The sequence below is a fragment of the Cetorhinus maximus genome, chromosome 10 (assembly GCF_964194155.1).
Source record: "Cetorhinus maximus chromosome 10, sCetMax3.hap1.1, whole genome shotgun sequence".
Taxonomy (NCBI): Eukaryota; Metazoa; Chordata; class Chondrichthyes; order Lamniformes; family Cetorhinidae; genus Cetorhinus; species Cetorhinus maximus.
This window is the reverse complement of record NC_135888.1, coordinates 96,966,339-96,991,654: the sequence shown is the minus strand read 5'-3', so window position 1 is coordinate 96,991,654 and position 25,316 is coordinate 96,966,339. Positions and strand designations below refer to the sequence as shown.

At 41.7% G+C, this 25,316-nt stretch overlaps 1 protein-coding gene across 1 annotated transcript in view; it reads right to left on the bottom strand.

Moving 5' to 3' along the window:
* Positions 1–7,648: 7,648 nt before the first annotated feature.
* LOC144685862 (electrogenic sodium bicarbonate cotransporter 1-like) overlaps positions 7,649–25,316 on the bottom strand; it is a 105,180-nt gene continuing 87,512 nt past the window's right edge. Inside the window, exons 19-22 of the mRNA XM_078550819.1 lie at positions 22,004–22,177; positions 17,729–17,881; positions 11,667–11,731; positions 7,649–7,962 (exon numbers count right to left, since the gene is read on the bottom strand). Coding sequence (XP_078406945.1) covers positions 11,678–11,731; positions 17,729–17,881; positions 22,004–22,177 — 381 coding nt within the window. The 3' untranslated portion in view covers positions 7,649–7,962; positions 11,667–11,677. The remainder of the gene's footprint in view (positions 7,963–11,666; positions 11,732–17,728; positions 17,882–22,003; positions 22,178–25,316) is intronic.

Genomic DNA, 25,316 nt, shown 5'->3' with positions numbered 1-25,316 from the left:
CATTATATGTGCCTTAGGGAAGAATTTTCCCCTCGCCAGGGGGGAAGTGCAGGAACGGGCGCGGGCATGCCGCCATTTTAAGTGGGCGGCCCGCCCAGCGTGACATCCACCAGGAAGCGCTATGCGCTCCCTGTGCGGGCAAGGGGGGGGGACTCCCTCAGCTGGGAGTGCACTCTTAAGAGCACACTGATCTCCCTGAGGCTAAGTGCTTCTCTAAAGTTAAAACACATTGGCACAACTGTAGATGAACCACCTGTCATTTTTAAGTTCTTAAATTCTGTGTCAGAATTAAAACTTTGAAGGTAAATGTTTAAAAAAATTTCCCTGACATGTCCCCTCATATGACACTGTCCCATGAGTTGGGGCATGTCCATCACTTTAACTCAAACCTTTATTAAATAGTTAGAAACCCTCATGAAACCTCATCCCACCCATTGATGAGGTTTCATGCTTTTTCTTAATCCTGCCAGGGCTCCTGGCCTGCCCGCCAACCCTAAGGTTGGACGGGCAGCCCTGTCAATAACCTAAATTGTTTTATTAATGGCCTCAATAGGCCGTTGACAGGCCGGCGGGTGCAGAGCTGACTTGGCTGCACCCCCGCCGACCTAAAAATGGAAATAATGCGGTGTGACATGGGGAGTTCCACTCTACGTCATCTTGCGTCATTTTACGTGTTGGTGAGCGGGCCCCACCCCCTGCTCGCTGACCTAAAGATCCTGCCCATAAAGACGGATAGATCATCAAGAGCATGCCTCAATCCATGATGTTTAAATGCAGCTTTGAAATTTTGTCCTTACAAAATACCCAATTTAGAAGAGTTAAATCTGAGATTTGCTGGTACAAAAATTTTCTCTTGAAGCTTGAGGCCAAGCATGGCTACTGGTCCATACATCTTGCGGAGAAGTCCCAAGAGCCTACTACATTTTATACCCTGTTCAGATGATACTGTATACAACGACTTCCTTTCGGGCTGTTAGCCAGGATCTCTTTCAAGCTTCCATGGGCTGCATTACATGCACTGTGCCAGGATGCATCTGTACCATCGATGATATTTGTTTTGTAGGCAGAACAAAGGAAGAACATGTCCAGAAACTGCCCTTATTGATGCAAGCAGCACGTAATGAAGGATTGGTGTTCAACAGTCTGAAATGTGTCATCTATGTGCAGCAGATCAATTTATTTGGTTCTATTTATTCCAGTGCTGGCATACACCCTAATCCAAGTAAAATAGAGGATAATTAAGCCATGCCAACTCAAAATAAGGTGATCTTCGAAGGTGTCTAGGTTTCTTTAATTTTCTGTCTCCATACATTCCCAATTTCACTCAAAAATTGTCCTCGCTAAAGGAATTATTAAGAAAGGACGTGCCTTTCCTCTGGCATGAAGACCACCAATACCTCTTTGAAGCACTGAAACAGTCATTATCAGAAGCATCGACATTACAGTTTTACGATCCTAGGGAGACAACTCCTCTGGAGATAGATGCCTCACAGAAAGGTCTGGGAGCATACCTACCCCAAAAGGCAAACCAATTGCATTTGCTTCAAAATCTCGGTCTGTAACACAATCCAATTACTCCAACATCGAGTGGGAAACATTAGCTTTAGTGCTTGGAATCATGTGTTTTCATACCTATCTATTTGGCAAAAGATTTGTGGTAGAGACCGAACACAAGCCACTCGAGATGATTTGGAGAAAACCATTGACCAGTGCACCACCAAGATTGCAGCATCTCTTGATAAAGATTCACAGTTACGACTGTGAGGGCAGGTACAAGCCCAATAACTTGATGGTCATATTGGATATTCTTAGCAGATTGCCTAACCCAGCGAAACAGAAGATGCATCTTTGATCTACAAGTTGACTTCATTGACATCAAACTGGAAGATGTTCTTCAAATTGGTCTGGTATATTTTGCACAATGCAAATGTCAGCAGCTACAAGAAGAAACAGCGAAGGATTCTATACTATAGAAACTATGGATAAACATCATTGAAGGTCCTGATTCAATTCAGCACGTCCACAAACAGGTGTGACCATTTTGGCCTTACCAGGATGAGCTAGGCATCTCCCAGGGAGTTATTTTTAAAGGCAGGCAAGTCATCATACCCAAGTCCTTGCAACCCCAACACCTTCATCACTCACACATGGGCACAGATCAGATGAGAAGGCTCGCAAGAGAACAAGTCTACTGGCCGGGTATGAACAATGACATTGAAGTCATTGTCAAGAAGTGTGAGGTATACCAAGCCAGCACAAAAAAACCATTGATTCCACATGAAGTTCCTCCCCATCCTTGGTCCAAAATTGCATCCAACCTCTTTCATGTCCATGGTGCTGACTTCATCATAATCATCGACTACTTTACCATGTACCACATTATTCAACAATTGCACAAGATGTCAAGCACACCTGTTATGCACACTATAAGTGCTATTTTCAGTTTTTTTGGTGTGAGATTAGTATGGAAAACTGTCTGAAATTTATTGGTAAGCCATTTCAGGACGTGTGAGGAATGGAATATTGATCTCACTACTTCTCTACATTACCCTAGATCTAACAGCCTAGCCGAACAAATGATTCACACAGTGAAATCCCTAATTTTACTAGATTCACTAGTCCTATACACTTATGCAATGGTAACTAAACATGAACACGTATTGTAAATAGTTATACTTCTTTGGAAGGGGGAAAATTATCTTTAAAAAGAAAGGTGGATGTTGTAATATGCCTTTAAGGGATTGCAGCATGACATCACTAGAAAGGAAGTATGTCATGTGATCCAGTTTCAGTTTCACTTCTGTTTTGGAGCAGAGAACAGCTCTGATGTCTTCAATCTTTATGCCTCTGTGTAAATGTTCTCATGTGCCTAATGTCAATAAATGGATCCACAACGTGTTTACCCAATTTCTTAGAGTGATTGGTGCTTTTATATCATTATAAACACACACGATAGTTATGTGGCATATTTTGTTATTTTATTATATATCATGAGTTGAGAAAAATGAGATTTGCCTTACCTGTTACTCTGCACTCATTGTCGTAAATAAAACAGCTTGTATCTTGTCTCATCACACTAAAATATTAATTAGTCTATCTTATGGAGGATTGGAGAAGTGTACATGTATGTGCAAAATTACAGTATCCAATTCATATGATAAAGAGTTTCATTGTTGTGCCCCAAGTTATGCTATCGTATGACTAGGTATCGGGTAGTAAAGATAAATCCTCATAAGGAATGTGGTCTCTGCTTACATGAGGGATCGGTGACACCGAACTCAAGGAAATATTTAGAAACTTGTAACATGTTATAAGATTCTGTATTTTTTTCATGGTACAAGCAAAATCTTAGATTAAAAATGCTTTATTTTATTACAGTTGATTCCACCACCATTACCTCTGGTACAACTATCTAAAGTGGGGCACAAATCCACAGGCACATTTTCAAAAGGTGCGATTAATCAAATGAAATACACAGCAGAAGACCACAGAACAGAAAAAATAAGCACATATTTCAGCCATTTATCAATAATACCATCATTGTCTCATCTATTACACAGATCTTAGAGCAACAATAGGAGCTATTGCTGGCATGAGAGCAAAAGGAATAAAGCATGTTCAGGTAGTTCTAATGATTTATTTTATCTTGTAATGATAACATACGAAACTGCAGCACTTCATATTGGTGTTAGGTTGTTTTGAAGGATGAGTATATGAGAGTGCTATTCGATACGCCAGTTTTAATTAGCATGGAAAATTCATTTAACTGAAATTAAAGGCGATCAGATTTTCCCAAACCTTCTATTTATTCTATTCCTATCCAAAAGATTTATGGTAGCCATAAGTTAAACTTCAATTACGCTGTATTGTTGCTGGATTTGGAGAAGGCTTAATACCAACTCTCAGTAGGATTTACAGGTGACAGATCTGCAAGGCTGCTAAACTTGCAGAAACTGCACTTAGTTGGATGAATCTGCCCCTCAATCAATGAACTGAAAAACTGGTTCAACAACCCACTTCTAAAGGTTGCAAAACTATAATCTCTAATTCGAACGGATGATTAAGTTAAACTATACAGCACAGTAACTTCCACAGTTTTTTTGTTGTTGGTAAAGTTTCTAATATGCAGAAAGTTCTCTCCTCCCTGGCAATTTTTTTGTTACAGAACCACTAACAGAAGCAGAAAATGAGAGCTAAGAAAAAAAAATGACATGGGTTTTTTGGTAAAAGGAAAAACTACTTCTATAAAGTTGTGTGTTACATATTAATTTTTAAACACTTGATTTGGTTCCAACAATTTTTTTTTATTTGTCACGGGACGTGGACATTGCTGACAAGGTTAGCATTTGTTGCCTATCGCTAATTGCTTGTAAGAAGCTGATGGTGAGCTGCCTTCTTGAACCGCTGCTGTCTATGTGGTATAGGTACACCCATAGTACTGTAAGGGAGGGAGTTCCAGGATCTTGACCCAGCGACACTGAAGGAAAGGTGATATATTTCTAAGTCAGAATGTCATGTGGCTTGGAAAGGAACTTGCAGGTGGTGGTGTTCCCAGTGTGCCCTTGTCCTCTAGATGGTGATACAAGGCTTGAAAGGTGCAGTCGAAGGGAGCTTGGTGAGTTGCTGCAGTGCATCTTGTAGATTGTACACACTGCTGCCACTGTGCATTGGTAGTGGAGGGAGTGAATGTGTAAGGCGGTACATGGAGCATTGATCAAGCAGGCTGCTTTGTCTTGGATGGTGTCAAGCTTTTCTTGTATTTTTATTAAGCATATCAGAGCTGCAAGCAAAGCACACAAATAAATTAACAATAGGTGCTTTTATTAATTTGATTAAATCAGGAATTCAAATCAGGAACAAGAAAAAAAGGCACTTAATCCTAGTCACATAGATCCATATAAAGACCCATTATCCAGCTTTCTCATGTCTTGCAACAGAACTATTTGAGTGATGAACAGTAACACAGGGATTAAAAACCATAAATTAATGATTCGATTGACATAAATGCAACTTAATGTTTAGGTTAATGAAACTGAAAATCTACACACAAATATAGATGTAAACAACCATGATTCATCGAGACATGCCAAACAATTTAGAAAACCATCAACAATTTCAAAGAGTCTTTTAAATAAGTATCAATAATATAAGTAACAAATTATTCAGAACAACAAATCTACAAACGTACTTAAAATTAGCTTAGATATTTCGCTGCAGAGAAGGTATACTTTCTGTCCAGTCAGAGGATTCTGATTCCTATAAGTTCACAAGTAAAATATAAGAGGCTAATATTGCATTACACACTGTACATAGCATGTTACGTCTCAGAAATAAGCCATGAGGTCCACCAAATCTGTGCTGGTGCCTTTTTCCACATAAGTCAGTTAGTTTGATCATACAATTACGTTTGCTCCACACCCCAACCCACTGTATATTTTCAAATTTTTCCTTCTGAGAAAACACAATGAATTCCTTTTAAAATTATTTACACTCTGATGTACCAACCAGTTGTTGCAGAGAATTCCACATTCTACCCACCCACCGTGTATTTTGCGATTATCTTAAATTTCTGCTCCCTCATAACCATATTTTTGGAAACAACATATTTCTATTTATTTTATTCTGATCCTGCTTAATCTTGAAGACCTCTATCAGGTTACATGTCAACTTTGAAAAAACTCAGCAGGTCTGGCAGCATCGGCGGAGAAAAACAAAATTGACGTTTCGAGTCCTCATGACCCTTCAACAGAACTAAGTAAAACTAGGAGAGGGGTGAAATATAAGCTGGTTTAAAGGGTGGGTGGGGGGGGGGGTGGTGGTTGTTGGGACAAGCAAGCAGTGAAAGAAGGAGATAACCAAAAGATGTCACAGACAAAAGAACAAAGAGGTGTTGAAGGTGGTGATATTATCTAAAAGAATGTGCTAATTAAGAATGGATAGCAGGACAAGCAAGGTAGCTTTAGTGGGGGTGGGGTGAAATAAGACTAAAAGGGCATAAAAGGTATAGATAAATGATCGGTGGAATACATTAAAAATAATAGAAATAGGTGGGAAAAGAAAAATTTATATAAATTATTGGAAAAAACGAGGAGGGGGAAGAAACGGAAAGGGAGTGGAGATGGAGGAGGGAGTTTAAGATCTAAAATTGTTGAACTCAATATTCAGTCCGGAAGGCTGTAAAGTGCCTAGTCGGAAGATGAGGTGCTGTTCCTCCAGTTTGCGTTGAGCTTCACTGGAACAATGTAGCAAGCCAAGGACAGACATGTGGGCAAGAGAGCAGGGTGGAGTGTTAAAATGGCAAGCGACAGGGAGGTCTGGGTGATGCTTGCCGACAGACCGAAGGTGTTCCGCAAAGCGGTCACCCAGTCTGCGTTTGGTCTCTCCAATGTAGAGGAAACTGCATTGGGAGCAACGAATGTAGTAGACTAAGTTGAAGGAAATGCAAGTGAAATGCTGCTTCACTTGAAAGGAGTGTTTGGGCCCTTGGACGGTGAGGAGAGAAGAAGTGAAGGGGCAGGTGTTGCATATCTTGCGTTCGCATGGGGAGGTGCCGTAGGAGGGGGTTGAGGAGTAGGGGGTGATGGAGGAGTGTACCAGGGTGTCACGGAGGGAACGATCCCTATGGAATGCCGCCAGGGGGGGTGAAGAGAAGATGTGTTTGGTGGTGGCATCATGCTGGAGTTGGCGGAAATGGTGGAGGATGATCCTTTGAATGCAGAGGCTGGTGGGGTGATAAGTGAGGACAAGGGGGACCCTATCATGTTTCTAGGAGGGAGGAGAAGGCGTGAGGGCGGATGCATGGGAGATGGGCTGGACACGGTTGAGGGTACTCTTCTGTACTCTTCTCCGCCGATGCTGCCAGACCTGCTGAGTTTTTCCAGGTATTTTTTATTTTGGATTTCCAGCATCCGCAGTTTTTTTGTTTTTATCACATGTCAACTTTCTCAGTTCTAGTGAAAAAACAATCTCAAGTTCTCAACTGTCTCTTTATACGTGCAAATCTTCATCCCTGGTAACACCCTAATAAATCTACAACAACCATGACAATGTGTACTTATATCATGCTTTTAATATCCCAAGATATTTCACAGAAGAACTATAGAACAAAAAATAACACCAAACTACATAAGTGATATTAGGGCAGATAATCCAAGGCTTGGTCAAAGATTTTAAGGACCATCTTAAAGGTGGAAAGCGAGGTAGAGAATCGACAAAATTTCAGGAGGGAATTCCAAAACTTAAGGCAACTAAAGACAAAGCCACCATTAGTGGACCAATTAAAATCAGGGCTGATCAAGAGGCCAAAATGAAACGTATGTAAATATCTTGGGAGGTTGTCATGCTGGAGCAGATTGTAGAGATAGGAAAGGGAAAGGCCAGGAATGGATTTGAAAACAAAGATGAGAATTTTAAGAGCGAGGCATTGCTTAAACAGAAGTCAGTGTAGGTCAGCAACACAGGGAAGATCGATGAATGGGACTTGGTGCACATTAGGACAGGGGAGGAGAGCTTTGGATGATTTTAATCATTTAAAATTCCTCATTGAAGCCATACTTTTTCTTGCTTAATAAAACTCCAGAAGTTCCCTTGTAGCTGAAATGGCCTGTAAATAAGGATGCAAGTAAAGATGTTTTACTTCTGTGACATTTCACTGTATGTAATTGAGTCCAATGAAAATATGTAAATGTTTCAATACAAGGATAGACATCATAGCTGAAGATCGCACTGATTTAAAACAACAAAATTAAATGATTAAGAATGTAGATTAACTTGTCCATGGTTCCTTTTCAATTCAAAAGAGCAATGAAGGGTAACCTTTTTGAACAGTGTAATGCAAAGTTAGTGTTCATTATCAGGCCAGAATAATCCCCTTTTACTTCTTCCAGAGCTTGCTTCCAACATTAGATATCAACACTTCAAGTTTGTCTTTCACTGTGGCCTTTACTCTCGCAGGGTATTCTCCTGTCAAAATACAAGTAGATAATGGCTAATGCATGGAAAAATTATGACAAACTGTCAGCAGCAGTTAATCTAGTTTTCCATGAATTTAATATATTAGTGTTTTGTTGACATTTGTTGATATTTTTATTATTTGTTAACTTTCTGAGAAATTGTATTTTAGAGTTTGGGGAGTAATATCGCATATGCTTAAAATATTGAGATTATACATACAAGCTATGTTGATAATGCTAGAATCATATATACAAGTGTTTGTCATGGTTACGATGAAACTGCTGGATTGTCAGAAAAACCTATCTGGTTCATTAATGCCCTTTAGGGAATGGAATCTGCTGTCCTTGTCCAGACCAGTCTATATGTGACTCCAGACCCACAACAATGCAGTGAACTCTTACCATACGCTTAAACAGCTCAGCCAGCCACTCAGTTCTACCCAACTGCTGCAAAGTATAACAAGGATAAAATCATGGATTGCAGCTGCTCACAATCACTTTCTCAAAGGTCAGCTAACCCCTCCATGGACCACAGAGTGCCAGAATAAGAGAGACTTCCAGGATTTACCAGTTGGCCTCCCAATGTGGCAGATGGCCCACCCACCACTGGTAAAATGCCAGTGGCAGTGGAAAGATGCCCTTAATTGGCCACTTAAATGGCTTAATTGACTTTTGGGCACGAGGGCCATCATCTACCTTCCCCGCGGCAGGTAAAATGCCGTAGCTGAAGGAAAATGATGGCACTCCACCCTCCACTTTCCCTTGCCATTTTATAGTACCTCTGCCTCCCAGCCTATCCCTCATGGTCTGGTAAAATCCAGCCCATGAAATCAGATGGACAAGAGCACACAAGCATTGTTCTCTCAGTATACACCCACATAGAAAATAGTAAGAGTACATTCCATTATTTTCGTTTTCTCCTTTGCGGCCTTCAGTCTCTCATACACCAATAACTGTAGAGCCTCCACTGCTACTGCTCTCCAACGTACTTGCAAGACTGCTGAAGTGTAAGTCCTGGAGGAACTCTTTTCAATTTTCCTGCTGCCAGACTCGCATTTTCCCTCAGCCTTGTACTTTGCCTGAAGTTCTCATAAACCTCCATGGCCTGCTGACTAACGGAAGATTAAACACAAATATCTGCTGACACTGAGACCAAATTTTAGTTCATAATCCAATGCACCAACTTTACAATTTCTCCCTCAGCCCAGATTTGTTCTCGATTCTAATGGCAACCCTGGAAATCCATTTCTCACTCAAATTAACTTCATCACTCAAATAAATGACTGGAGGAAAATATCTCCAATAGTTTCCATTTATGTCACATTGTTGTTTCCCTTGCTCACATTACACAACATCTTGCAATTATATAGTACCCCTAATGTAGCATAACATTCTAAGGCTTGAGAAGGAGAACACTAATGTTATCTTCCTTCTATCGGGTCACTTTGTTCAGCGAACACGGTTGCGTGCCTAGCTACTGGCGAGTGAGTTGGTAATCAAGATGCTGCTGACGAAGGGACCATTGTAAGGTGAAACACATACTGTTTATTAACATTGTGACGGAGCATTAAACCATGTGTGCTTCTCAAACCAAGTGCTATTCTACAACTACTGATTAACAATATAGCCCACACTACACAGAAATTGGGTAATACAATCACGTGGTCAATCTGCTCACCTTCTCTTAAAGGTATATTGCACCTCAGATTACCACAACTAAAAAGCACCAGACGCATAGCCATTGTAACTGAATTCAGAAAGATAACCAAATCTTGTCAAGTGGAAGTTAGAAAGGGGCAGGATATATCTACACACACACATAAAAAAATTTGTATATATATATATTTTTTATCTCCATAATGAAAAGGCTGATCTTTGATCTAGGCCACCTCTTAACAGTTTGACAAAGATCAAGAATTCTTTGTCTGAGAATGACATGTTAGAGTTGCATCAGCATAATTGTTTTAGCAAATGATGAGATTGAGGATAAAAACAGTTTGGCACTAATTATTAATTATTTTGTCAAACTAATTAATGTTTAAGGAACAGGAGCGGACCATACAACCCCATGAGCCTATTACACCCATTCTAGTAGATCATGGCTGATCCATACCTCAAATCCATTTACTTGTCTTTGTTCCATATCCCTCAATATCCTTATCTAACAAAAATCTATCTCTCTCAGCCTCGAAAATGTCAACTGACCCAGCATTCACAATCTTTTATGGGAGAGAGTTCCAGGTTTCCATTTGTGTGAAAAAGTGCTTCCTGATTTCACTCCTAACTCTAATTTTAAGATTGCTCCCCCTTGTTCTGGATTCCTCTACCAGATGAAGTAGATTCTCTGCCTCTACCTGAATCCATTTAACATTTTAAACACCTCAATGCAATGATTCCTGAACTGTCTAACCCCAAGGAAATACAAACCAAGTTTACGCAACCTATTCTGAATGTTAGAAATCTGTGCTGCAGCCTCTCCAAGAATAATGGCCAGAATTTTACGTCCTGTGGGCAGGTACGCGCTTGACCCATTTGGCTGCGAAATAGTGTGAGATGACGTCGGGTCAGCGTCCTGATGTCATCACACACTCGCGCAATATCTCACTCGGTAGGCCGCGCAGCAGTTGGAAGGGCGCCCGCCGACAATTAAGCAGGCAATTAAGCCCATTAAGGAGGCAATTGAAAGCGATTTTTCATGGCCCGTCCGCTTTAACGGTTGGCAGACGGGCCAATCGGCCAGGCGGCCTTTAAATTGTTGCTCAAACCTTGATCCAGGGCGGGATGAAATCTCCGTGTGGAAATAAAATAAAATGAGATATCTGGAGACTGTTTTTTATAAGGTATGCTTTCAGGTGCTTGATTGTGCTAAATAGACATATTTTGCGGCATTTTTGTTATTCTGTTTATTCTGTGGAGGTCTGCAACTCTCTGGGGCAGTTGCCTGCCTCCAGGGAGCTCAGTAGAAGTGCTTATCAGCACCCACGGTGATGTTGGCACCCACCCTCTTCCTGCCCCCACTGGTAGTGCTAAGCCTTTCTCAGAGTGTGTTTCACAGCCAGCCAATGTAAAATTGTAGTCGGGGGCTGACTGAGGTTGGGGGCCCGTTTCCCGTCCGCTCCCGGGCCCGCCAACCACGTGTGCCCAACGAGTGAAAAATTCAGGCCAATGTATCTTTCCTGGGACACAGGATCAAGGAAAGATCGATTATCATAGCTACAAGTTGAATTCACATTACTGTTGCATGCAAAACAGAAGAATATTATCTTTTTCATTTGGCCTGATCCAGGCCTCTAGTTTGCCCTCTTGGAGCTGATTCTCACATGTGCACCCATTGCCCCATTATTTAAATGGCTCCATCTTCAAAATTTGAGTGAAAGCGACAAGAAGTAGTTCTGACCCAAGAACTTTTGGTGGCACAATGGCATCACTGGAACTTTTATGCTGATATATATATATATATATATAAATAATGAAAAGGTACACACATAATTTACACAAATAAATAGATATATTTTGACAGATTTTAGGTATTTTCATTAATAACATGGCACGTACCAGAGTCCTAATTCAGAAATTCGTTTACTTCAAGAAATATTTTTCAGTTATTCCATATTATGTTTTTTTTACTGTTAGACATACTTTCATAGTCAAAAGGTTATCTGCACAAAACACACAGCTGGTGATGAATGTGGTATGGTAATACCATTGACTTACCATTTATTCTTTCAATTCACAGAGATATTTATATCAGGACCTTTTTGTAGGTACAGGTATTCAGACTAGAGGAAGAAAATAATTTGCAAAATGTTAAATTAATTTTTAAGCACAATTTCAGCTATTTAGAGCTGTTGATGTAATTCACACAGAATATTAATTCCTTTGCTGCAATAGAGTTTTTTCCATTTATTCTTCTGCTAACACATTCTTCTGATGACACTAAGAAACGCTGGAGCACAGATTCTTAGGTATCAAGAGCTTATTGTTATCTTTCCGAATTTACAAGCCTCCATGTGCAAGTTTATGAGATATGGTTAGGCTTTGAAATAATGGGGGTGCCACAACCAAGCCCTATTCTGCCCTTGATAGGGTTCCCCTTATCCTCACTTATCACCCCACCAGCCTCCGCATTCAAAGGATCATCCTCCGCCATTTCCGCCAACTCCAGCATGATGCCACCACCAAACACATCTTCCCTTCACCCCCCCTGGCGGCATTCCGTAGGGATCGTTCCCTCCGGGACACCCTGGTCCATTCCTCCATCACCCCCTACTCCTCAACCCCCATCTATGGCACCTCCCCATGCCCACGCAGAAGATGCAACACCTGCCCCTTCACTTCCTCTCTCCTCACCGTCCAAGGGCCCAAACACTCCTTTCAAGTGAAGCAGCATTTCACTTGCATTTCCCCTAATTTAGTCTACTGCATTCGTTGCTCCCAATGCGGCCTCCTCTACATTGGAGAGACCAAACGCAAACTGGGCGACTGCTTTGCAGAACACCTGCGGTCTGTCCGCAAGAAAGACCCAAACCTCCCTGTCGCTTGCCATTTTAACACTCCACCCTGTTCTCTTGCCCACATGTCTGTCCTTGGCTTGCTGCATTGTTCCAGTGAAGCCCAACGCAAACTGGAGGAACAGCACCTCATCTTCCGACTAGGCACTTTACAGCCTTCCGGGCTGAATATTGAATTCAACAACTTTAGATCTTAAACTCCCTCCCCCCATCCCCACCCCGTTTCTTCCCCCTCCCTTTTGTTTTTTTCAATAATTTATATAGATTTTTCTTTTCCCACTTATTTCCATTATTTTTAAATCTACAACTAATACCTTGTCAGTCTTTCCACCTCACCCCCACTAGAGCTGTACCTTGAGTGTCCTGCCATCCATTCTTAATTAGCACATTTTCTTAGATAATATCACCACCTTCAACACCTCTTTGATCCTTTTGTCTGTGACATCTTTTGATTATCTGCTCCTATCACTGCTTGCTTGTCCCTACAACCACCCCCCCTCAACTTCTCTCCCCACCCGCCCCCCCACCTTAAACCAGCTTATATTTCACCCCTCTCCTAACTATACTCAGTTCTGCTAAAGGGTCATGAGGACTCGAAACGTTGACTCTTTTCTTCTCCGCCGATGCTGCCAGACCTGCTGAGTTTTTCCAGGTAATTCTGTTTTTGTTTTGGATTTCCAGCATCCGCAGTAGTTTTTTGTTCTTATTCTGCCCTTGCTTGGACAATTTTCAGATAGGATCAGATGTAACAATTTGGAGTTGCAATATGAGTATATTTTTCCCTTCACCACTCAGGGACACTGCATGATGGATTTTACTATCCTCTGGAGATGGGATGGCAGGCAAGAGGCCTCGTAATATGGTGGCGGAAGGAGTCAGGAGGGAAGCCAACATCTCCTCCACTAGGAGGTATTCTCAGGAGTGGGAACCTCAGTGGCGTGGCTGCTCTCTAAATGGAAACAAGAGGCCAATTAAACAATTAAGTGCTCAAATAAGAGCCACTTGCCTCCCCTGCCAGGATTTTACTGGCATCGGGAGGGGCTGCCACCACTTGGGGAGACCACCAGGTAAACATTGGTGGTTTTCAAATAGGCTTCTGGTAGGGGCCCCTCCTTTATGGCCACTAGATGGCCCACATCAATGTTCAAGCAATGTTTTCCCTGGAGTTCAGGTGTGTCAAAACTCTAATGGACATCTGGGCTCTCAGCCAAGCCTCTTTATGCATTCTTGACTGACAGCCCAGACATCCATCTAATGAGTTAGAGTAATGAAATACCTGAGCCCCAGGGAAACATTGCTTGATTGACAGCTTTGGCTCTCTGATCTATGCTGTCATTTCCACAATGTTTATTTACACAAGATAAAGAGGTTTCAAGTGTTTGCAACTTCTGCTATTAAAACTTTAAAGGTTCTGTATGGTTGATTAGCCTATAATAAAAAGGAGGTTTTTTTTTAAAGAAAGTGGAAAGTTATCAATTAGTGACTTTTTTAAAAGTTTTTTTTACACATCCTGTTGTCAATTGATTCTATATAGTGTATAGAATGGACATGGAAATGCCATAGTTTGGCATGGGAAACATAAGGGGTCATAGGGGTGGGGGTCATACCTTGGCATGGGTGGCATGAAGGGCTATAGGGGGTGGGTGGGGGGACATAGTTTGGCATGGAGGTTATGAGAGGCCATGGGGGTGGATGAGGGCATGAGGTGGCATCATTAGGACATGGGGAGTGCATGGGGTGTGCGAGGGGTGAGGGTTGGAGGGCTTTTCTTTTTTTTATTATAACTGGGATGAAGTCCCATAGCACTGAGCCTTTTAAACAGCCCACCTCGGCGTTCAAAGCCTTTTCCTAGGTTGGCTGGCTAGGCAGCAGTCCACACCCATTCCCCAGGAACGACAATCCTGTCTTTGCAGCCACTTTCTCCAGAGGTAGACCTAGCCGGGGCCAAGCTGGGAATTTTCCTGACTCCCGCTTCCTGCTTCGAGGATGAAAATCCAGCCCATCATTGATGACCTAGGTGAGGGCAGTCTCAGTGGCATGCCATGTGCAGAATTTGAACAGGAAACCTCTGGAATTTGGCATGGAAGTGAGAGGTAATAACACTCTCTACAACCTTATGGAATAAAGAGAGATTAGAAGCATGACTGGAGAGAATGCATGAGTCAATGAACAAGTTAGGGCTGGTGCCTGTGGAAAAGGAACAGTTAACAATGTCAGCTAATATGGGATTGAGGAATTATAGTTGAGAGCTGAGGAGTGGACTAAGGAGAGGATCATGCAAGCAGCTGCTTAGGAAAAATGGGGACAGATGAAGGATAAGCTGGAAAATGATGAGGGACTTTGGCCTGAATGGTTGAAAGACTTGGATGAGTCTTTGGATGGAGGGAAGAGAAGAGGGAGAAAGCAGCAGAGTGAGCTGCACAGCTGGCCTTGGTGTTAGAGGCAAAAAATTCCATGCGCCCTTTGTATTTCATATTGAAAGCCATGGTTTAAGCAGATGTTTAGCTTTACAAAGTAGGAGCATAGGGCTGCTCTTGCAGCCCAGCATGTAGAATAGTAAGTGACTTGGCAAAATTGGAGAAAGACATGTGGGATCAGATTTCAAACAATGTTACACCTTCAAAGGAAAATGTTGCTCCATTCTCTGGAGAAATTGAGTATTTTAGCACTCGGCATAGTGATTAAGGGCATACTCTTTTTTTAAACTTATAAATTACAAATGAGACACAGAAGTTAAATCAAAAATACTGCATTTTCATTTAAAAGTTGTCAACTAATTCTTAGTTCCACTTCCTGACCTGAGTTATGATTAAGTTACATAAATCAAACCTACAATTATAACATGAGTCATTTCCATAAATTGAATTATATTTGGATAACACATTTTCACAGAATTACAGAATTGTTACAGCATAGGAGGCAGCTATTCGGCCTGTTGTGTCTGTGCCAGCTCTCTGAATGAACAATACCCTAATGCCATTCCGCTGCCTTATCCTCCTACCCCTGCACATTCTCCCTTTTAAGATAATAGTCCAATCCCCTCATTAATGCCTCAATTCAATATGTCTTGATCACACTCTCAGGCAGCACAGTCCCAATCTTAACAACTTGTATGAAAAAGTTTCTCCTCATGTCCCCATTGCTTCTTTTGCCAATTACCTTATATCTGTTAAATTTTTAAGTATCCCTTTGCGAATTTGCTCGTTACATCATCACATAAAATATTTGCTTATGGAAAACAGAAAAATAGAGAATAGTTTATATGACCTGTCTAAATTGACTTAGTTCTGAGAGTCACCTCAGTCATGTAGAGAACTTGGATGTTGTCTGCTGCTGTCTATTTTGGCTGTTCTCCATGTGGATCTAAATGAGCAGATTGGCTGCTCTCTGGACTTGACCAGACTGGCAGTTCCTTATGTGTGAAGACATTGTCTGCTGAGCATGCTTGTGACTGAACTTAAAACATCCATTTGTACATGTATCTGTGGGCAAGTGGACTGGCTGCTGTCTAAATCTGCATGCAACTGGCCCATCTGCTGTCTGCACTTTATTCAACTGGCTGGTAAGTCAGTCAGGCTGTCTATTGGATGTGTGTGACTCAGTCAAGTGTGTTTGACAGGCTGAATACAACTGGGTTGGTTCTGTTTTTGATTGGACAGACTGCATCTTTCAAACTGGGCTGGTTGCAAGTGACTGTTGGTTGTATGTAGCTGTACTGATAGTATGTGACTTGGCTGGCTGACGTCTGCATGTGACTAAGTTGGCTGCAAACTGAATGTAATCAAACGGTCTATGCGAAAGTGAGCTCCCTGACTGCTTTTTGCACTCAATAGATATGTCGTTCCTCTTGCTGAAGCCAAAGCTATTAACTTCAAGGATATATTGGGATTTTTTTTTGACCAAACAGAGAGAGACAGATTGAAAACCTACTTAAACACATGAAGCTGTGTTTATTTTCTTTGAGAGAGGTATCAAATAGGTTTCATTTCTAGAGAAATGAGCGAGCCTTGACAGGAATGGCTGAGGCTATGCTGTAAAACTTTCTATACAGGGCATGCTATTTCACAGTAACATGCTGTGAAATAAAATCTGGCATCAGTGATTGTCAAACACAATGGGCAGTAGCATTTTAGTTGGAGCTCAATTGTGGAATTGAACTGACTGACTGGCATGCATTCAATGCAGGATTTAAGAGATCACCTCTGTTGAGAGCTTAATTTTTCTCACTTAAAATGTTGAAATATATAATAACATATTTGGATATAAATAAAACATCAATGGTTACTCCACATTTGTGGTATTTCCTGAACTACTAGATGCGTTCTATTTTTAATCCAGATTTGAATCCAGTCTGACTAGTGCAAATGAGGAGGGTGGGCACTTTAAATAGCCAGGAGGGGAGTGGCATGGTGGTTTTGCACTGCATTCTCCCTTGCCCCCCGGCAGTTTGGAAGCTGCCAGCCCCAGGCAGATCGGGGGCCCATCAAAATAGGAAAGCTCTGTCTCAATGGCATTATCTGTGCTGTGATGCAATATTAACTTTTGGGATTTGGAGGCCCACACTTGTGATAAAAGTTAGCAAAAATTAGCAGGTCAGCAGAGGTCCAGGTAGGTTTTTTTTTACATTTTCTTAAATTCCTTGTGGACCAAGAGAAGCAAGAGTGACCAAAAGGAAACCTTGGTCCTCCTCTTCCCTTTCCTTCCTTTCCCTTTTCTCCTGTCACTCAGAGCATTTAGTAAAAAGTCTTACTTGAGAATTTACTTTAAAATTTTCCACTTCAAAACTGGGTAAAATTCCCTTTTATGTTCTGAAGTAGTGTAGGGTAATTTTATATCTAATATTTATCTCTACAAATTATTCAGGCGTCGACATGGTTGTTTTACAAGTAGTACTATTGTGTTTTTTGGTGGAGACGGTATTTACAGGTTATTGTGGCACACAATATTGTCTTATAATATGTTATATTGTCATATTTGTACTCGGATTAATGTGTTGTCAGTTCAGAAAGCAGCACATGGCTGAACTGTGCTCTGACCATTAGAGAAGAATCATTATTTAAATCAAATTCTAAGCCAGCGCTTGATACTACTTGGAAGTAATACTAAAATACATCTGTTGAAAAGGAATCATCACTCAATATAATCACCACCTGTTTACAGAATGAGGGGAATTAAACTGCCACTAGATGGCTGCAAAGATCTCAAGTTTCACATGTGTTACATTTCTGTATTAAGAAAAGACAAAATAAAAAGAAAGATACTCACATCTTCACTCTCATTGCTTGAAATCACTTTCTCTGTCTTCTTTTCTTCCAGTGCTTTGTTCTCTTTCTCAGGCATTGCATCATCAAGCCAGTTTAGGTCATGTCTGGAGAAGACGCATTCCATTGCCTTCCGTACCCCCACTAAGGCCAGGAGCTACCACCAATCAAACACCAACATTGTCATTTAATAAAATTCTACTCAAGCTACCAAACAACATTCTCAATTATATAAGTAAATGGCAGAAAGCATAAGGGGGCAAACTCTCCGCTGATTGGAGTCATACCTAGCACAAAAGGCTTTGGGTCAAGTGCTGGAAAATGAGATTAGAATAGATAGGTGCTTGATGGCCGGCACGGACGTAAGGGCCTGTTTCTGCGCTGTATAACACTATGACTCTAAGATGGTTGTGGTCGCTGGAGGTCAATCATCTCAGTTCCAGGACATCACTGCAGGAGTTCCTCGGGGTAGTGTCCTAAGCCCAACCATCTTCAGCTGCTTCATCAATGACCTTCCTTTCATCATAAGGTCAGAAGTGGGGATGTTCGCTGATGATTGCACAATGTTCAGCACCGTTCGCAACTCCTCAGATTCTGAAGCAGTCCATGCAGACTTGGGTTGACTAGTGGCATGTAACATTTGTGCCACACAAATGCCAGGCAATGACTATCTCCAACAAGAGAGAATCTAACCATCGCCCCTTGACATTCAATGGTATTAACATCCTGGGGGTTACCATTGAACAATGCCTTGTTTTTAAATTCAAATGATTATTTTCAAATCCCCCCATGTCCTTGTCCCTCTCTATCTCTGTAACCCTATTCTGCCTCACAACCCTCCAAAAATTCCCCAATTTTAATTTTTCCATCACTGGTAGCTGCGCCTTCAGCTGCCATCGACCTAAACTGTGGAATTGCCTCCCAAAACCTCTCCTCCTGTCTCCCTCTCTTTCTTCCTTAAAGGACTCCTTGAACTCTACCTCTTTTGGTCAACTGTGCATATAAAACGCTCCTGTGAAGCACCTTCAGTCATTCCACTATTTTAAATGTGCTATATAAATGAAAGTTGTTGTTCTTACAAAATAAAATTCGCTAACAATTTAGGAATCATTCTGCAAGTCAGATAAAACTCAGCTGCCTAAACAGCAGTTTCAGCTAAATATATAACTGAGTACAATGTTATTCACTTATAGTTCTAAATCAAGTAATCTTGATTTATGTCATATATAGTGACTATTATAATCAGACAAATTAAACTTGTGTGTTTGCAGATTAAGCTTAAATTTATGCTAGAGATTGCACATGAGTGACTGCGTGAATTTTCAGGAGAGAAGAATGAATATTGCACTCTTAGGCCTGGATTTTCACCACAACAGAGAGCCCCTCCATTGTTGCAAACATAGTGGGAGATACTGAAAATCAGAAATCCCACCATTGATCACAGCACCTACCATTTCCGCAGGGGCAGGAATAGGTCTGGATTGGGGTTTACACATGCACGTTTCATGGAGGCAGTTGCCCATGTAAATCAGCAGCTGCCTCCACTTATATATAATTTTGGTAATCCAGGTGTGTGAAACACAATGTGCACATGTTAGACCTGATAGGAGCAGGTCTGAACTTTGTAAAATTCTTTGGACTTTTGGACAGGTAAGGTACCCCTTTGGATATGGTCCTGGAACACCTATTTGGGTGGGGGGGGGGAAACGGTGCCCTTTGGGGGAGGTCAAAGCCCTTGGGATGGTTCAAATTAGACATGAATGTGCATAAAAAGTGCATAAACTCATTAACTGTCAAGCTCATTGGAACTATCAAAAGTGTCAAAATGAACTCAAAGACAACTGAAGCTGCTAAGGCATTTAAGACCCCTGCCCTTTAAATCTTGGAAAAATAATGCCTGGAGCGTTTTAAAAAATAAACCATTGATTGATATTTCACTCTGTCTATTGACCTAAGACTGAGAGATACCATTACTGGATCAGTGCTGCATGACTGATTTCACAATCTTCCATTTCACAGTTTGATTGACAGCTCCAAGTGGTTATAGATTCTTTGAAGCTGCTTCAAACATCCAATGTTTGTTTTTATAAGGATGTAACTGAAGGAATGTAAATGTAGTGAATGTGTTTTTATGAATGCGAGTGTTTTTAAAATAAAATCTACAGCAGACACTTAGAGCTTAATTTTACTTAATCTCAGCACTTTATCCCCTGGTGCCCATGGTGGATACTAGGTGAGGTGGCATGCAATTTGATGAGATATCACTTTCCTTCCACAGAAAAGGTTTTACAGCTCTCAACATGGATGCTTAAGGCACAAGTCCAAGCATTGCTCCTGAACCAGCTGCATCCAGTATAGCTACAACTCTGGCATCTAACCAACAATGCGGAAATTTGCCCAGCCATGTCCTGTCCACAAAAAGCAGGAAAAATCCAATCAGACCAACTACCACCCCATTAGTCTACTCTCAAGCATCAGTAAAGTGATCATCAACAGTGCTATCCCTGCAATAACCTACTTACTGTGCTCATTTTGGGTTCCACCAGGACCACTCAGCTCCAGACCTCATTTCAGTCTTGGTCCAAACATGGACAAAAGAGCTGAATTTCAGTGATGAGGTAAGAGTGGCTGCTCTTGACATCAAGGTAGCATTTAACCGAGTGTAGCATTAAGGAACCCTAGTAAAACTGAAGTCAATGGGAATCAGGAGAAAAATTCTCCACTATTTGGAGTCACACGTACAAAGGACGATGGTTATGGTTGTTGGAACCCAATCATCTCAGTTCCAGCACATCGCTTCAGGAGTTCCTCAGGGTAGTGCTCTAAGGCCCAACCATCTTCAGTTACTTCATCAATGACCTTCCCTCTATCATAAGGTTAGAAGTGGGGATGTTTACCAATGACTAGCACAGTGTTCAGTGCCATTATAACTCTCAGATAATGAAGCAGTGAGTGCCCACATGCAGCAAGACCTGGACAACATTCAGGCTTGGGCTGATAAGTGGCAAGTATAATTCGCACCATACAGGTGTCAGGCAATGACCATCTCTACCAAAAGCAAATCTAACCATCTCCCCTCGATATTCAAAGGGATTACCATTGCTCAATCTCCCACTATCAACATTCTGGGGGCCACCATTGACCAAAAGCATAACATGTGCATTCATGTTAATACGGTGGCTAGTAGAGCAGGTCAGAATCTGGAGATTCAGTGCTGGGGGGTGTATGTGGTAATGTGGCAAGTGGTAATGACCTGGAACTTGCTCCCTATGACGGTGGTGGAAGCAGAGGTGGTAAATGATTTGAAAAGGAAATTGGGTGGGCACTTGAGGGAAATAAACTTCCAAGGCTATGAGAATAGAGCATGGAAATGGGACTGATTGGATTGCTCTACAGAGAGCTGGCATGGCTGTGATAGGCTGAATAGTCTCCTTTTATGCTGTTGTGACTCCTGACTCTACAAGTAAATTACCTCCTGACTGTCCAAAGCCTGCTCACCAACTACATAGCACACCTGGTGATGGAATACTTTCCACTTACCTGAATGAGTGCAGCTCCAACAACACTTGAGAAGCTCAACACCATCCAGGACAAAGCAGCCCACTTGATCGGCACCCCGTCCACCACCTTAAACATTCACCCCCTCTGCACCAACGCACAGAGGCAGCCATGTGTACTAAATACAAGATGCACTGCAACAACTCCCCCAGGCTCCTTTGACAGCACTTTCCAAACCTAGGACCTCTACCACCTAGAAGAACAATTGCAGCAGGCACATGGGAACATCACCACTTGCAAGTTCCCCTCCATATCACGCTTCATCCTGACTTGAAAAAGTATTGTTGCAGGGTCAAAATCCTTGAACTCCCTACTTAAAAGCACTGTACTAAAACTACAACACATGGACTACATTGGTTCAAGAAGGTGGCTCACCACCACCTTCTCAAGGGCAATTAGAGATGGGCAATAAATGCTAACCTTGCCAGCAACACCCACATCCCACGAATGAATGAAAAAACCTATATTGCCAAAGCCTATAAGAAATTCATCTGTAAATTACTAGACTAGGACAGATGCCTATTATAAATGGGATGGTGGAAAAATAGAAAGTCCTTACCTTTTAAATGGCAAGGATTAAGAATTTTTTTAAACTATTCCATCTCTGAAGTTAATACACCATTCCTGGTTCTGTTGGCTAATTTTACTAACATAAGGGCTGAAATCAGGTTATTGCATGTTTTGGTTGAAAACATCTGTAAACCACAAAGTTGAAACTTACCATAACTGGAAAGATGATTGCAGCAGCTGTAGATTTCAAAACCCACAGCAGAACCAGACACAAGACCTGAAGTAATGTGAAAAGGTGGATACGGCGCAATGGAACATGACGCAAGAATATTAAGTCAGGCTGGTGCTTAGCAGGAGTCAACAGTAACTTCAATCTGTCCATGAACTATCAAAAAAAGGAGAGATGCAGATAGTTTTGTTATTATTGCCATGCCTTTTTCCTCCTCTCATTCATTCAAGCTTATTCATTGTTGTTCCTTTTATTTTGTTCCGTCGTTGTCAGCATTGCACTTGTTATCCTTTACAACCAGTTTTGTTCTTCCTCAGATTATTCTACCAGCTTTGGGCCCAACTTTATTGCAAAATTCATACATTTCAATGCTTACTTACCAAATTACTGTGCTTTGTCAACACAACTTAGGTTGTTATGAATGAATTTATCTTTAATATTGAAACTTCTCTTCATCAAGGCAGCAACATTCCTTCCTCAACTATTGTCCTTGACAACATCACTCAATCATGTATAGTCCTCTCAAATATAAAAATATCTCACATGAAATACATCTGATGATATTACAATAACAGTGCCCCAGCTGTTCTGTGGGACAGTAACTCTGCTAACTAAACTGGGATTACATCTGTAGCTGCCTTCCACTGTTGACCCCATTGAAGTCAGTGGGAGATCAACTAAATTAAATGCTGGCGTCAGGAATCACATCACTACTGTCGGGCTTGGGTGCCTGCCTTCTTGCCCAGTGATGCTGTAAAATGTGGCCTTAATGTCCAGCTTGGAAGAAGAGAGGTTCAGTTATCCTCCATTTAGCTCGCCTAATGTGTTCCTGAAAAATGGTGCACTAAGTGAAAGTGCGCTAAATGAAAATAATTTTGCCATAAGAAAATGTGTTATAGGGGTGGGTTACGTTCCTGCCCCAGAGCACTGCCCACTGCCTTCCTTCCTGCTTAGTGCAACTGCACCAGACATAACAAGCACTACCTGAAAAAACCTAAAACAGAAGATTATTGTAAATGCATTTTTAAAACAGAAAACATCAGGTTTGGGCTCTGCAGTTTCACACCCCCAACCAAAATAAAGATCAGAGTGTCAAAAGATAAAATGAAACTAAAATATTCCACATGTTCAGAGCTGTGTCCCAGTGTAATGTGTCTGCAGCCTCCTTGCCTCCCCCAGACTACAGGTTCTGAGTGAAGCAGCAGCAGGGTTACCTTGGCAGAGTCTCCTGAAGTGGCCACAGCTGCTGCTGGAGAAATCCAGAAACAACTCCGGCTTCCACTGCAAGAGGGGAAAACAAAAACAACAGCTTCATTGTCAGAGAAACTCTTTCATTGAAAATTGGAAACTGCAAGGTTTACTCAATGTGTGTCTTGATATTATCGCCAGGGCATAGTATTTTACAAAACTTCAGGTAGTTGTGAAAGCTGAATGCAGTAAAAGGGACTCTGTAAGATGGATCAGCAATGAAACTGAAAGGTGTGCTTTTTAATGCATGTGCGGTATGAACATGTCAAATGCAGTAAAGCAGAATTGGCCAGCAGTGCTCTTTGAGGAAGTTCATTTACGTTAAAGCCACTCCAAAACAAAACGGGTTATTGGAAAGTACACTAAATGGGGCATATTTTGTTGCCCCCACCCCATGACCCCCCCAAAGTTAAAGCTAAAGAATGCTGAAAGGGCCAAGGATTTTTGGCCCCACTATATTTAACATTGCTGAATCCCTCACTATGAACATCCAGAGGGTCATCATTGACCAGAAACTGAACCGAAACAGCCATATAAATACAGTGGCTACAAGAGAAGTATAGAGGCTGGGAATTCTCTGACGAATAGCTCACCTCCTGATTCCCCAAAGCCTGTCCACTATCTACAAAGCACAATTCAGGACTGTGATGGAATACGCTTCAATTGTCTGGTTGAGTGCAGCACCAACAACATTCAAGAAATGCCAGACCATCCAGGACAAAGCAGCCCACTTGACTGGCACCCCATCCACCACCTTAAACATTCACTCCCTCCACCACCAATGGACAGTGGCAGCAGTGTGTCCCATCTACAAGATACACTGTGGCAAGCCAAGGCTCCTTCGACAGCACCTTCCAAACTCAGGACTCCTACCACCTAGAAGGACAAGGGCACCACCTTCATGTTCCCCTCCAAACCACACACCATTCTGACTTAGACTTATATCGCTATTCTTTCACTGTTGCTGGGTCAACATCCTGGAACTCCCTTCTAAACAGCACTGTGTGTGTACCTACACCATATGGACTGCAGCAATTCAAGGTGGTGGCTCACCACTACCTTCTCAAGGGCAATTAGGGATGGGCAACAAATGCTGGACTAGCCAGCGATGCCCACAACTCATGAAAGAATAAAAGGTTAAAAAAATGCATTTCCTGTCAATCACTTCTCCTTTAGATACTTGAAGTAGAGCACTCAACTCTCTGTATATGATATTGCAACCCCTCTGAAGTGTTATCGCTCGTCATGTGTTCCACGTACCCACTGAGGTGATCATGTGATGCCATCATTGTACTATTTTGACAGTGCATCAACATGAGCTGAGGCTATGGTAGGAATTTGTAGCCCCAGAGTGCCTAAAGAGCTGCGATCTGGCCTTAAAGCTGCATTTCAGATTTTACCTAAAAAAAAATGACAGGTGCAGAACTGTTCGGTTCTGTAATCAGGAAGTGGAGGAGACAGTCCCTATCTGAATGAGAGGGCCGTCCTGCAATAATCAGTGAAGTTAGAGCAGCATAAGTAGATGTGACAGAGCATGCAAACACAGTCACACACTCGTCAAATCATGGAAGCAAGTGAAGAAACAATATTTTGGCTTATGCAAGTTTGCCAAGGGAGGTGTGCAAATAGTGTACAATATCTGAACTCATTGTCTTGCTATGTTTCTGTGTTGTTCATTACTGTACACCTGGCCCATCATCACAGAGGGAGAATACAGGAAGGTTTGCCAATTGCTGCTCTTCCTGAATATAAAACTTGGCATGCTATCATTGGGGCCCTTCTGGAGAAACTTCCAGAAAACAGTAGGGCAGGCATTCACATCTCATAGTCACCAGGGGGTCTGCTTGTGCTGTATTTTTCATGAGAACTGGACACATGGGGATGTACTGGTAGCAAGGTGCTATTAATGAAAGGTATAGGCAATTAGATCCTGCCTGATGACTGTAATGGCCTGAGCAGCTTCTTCAGCAGGTAATTCTTCTTCTTCATTACTGGTCTCATCATCTTCTTGCAGCCTTTTTTTCTTCTGGCTGCTCCATGAGTAGGC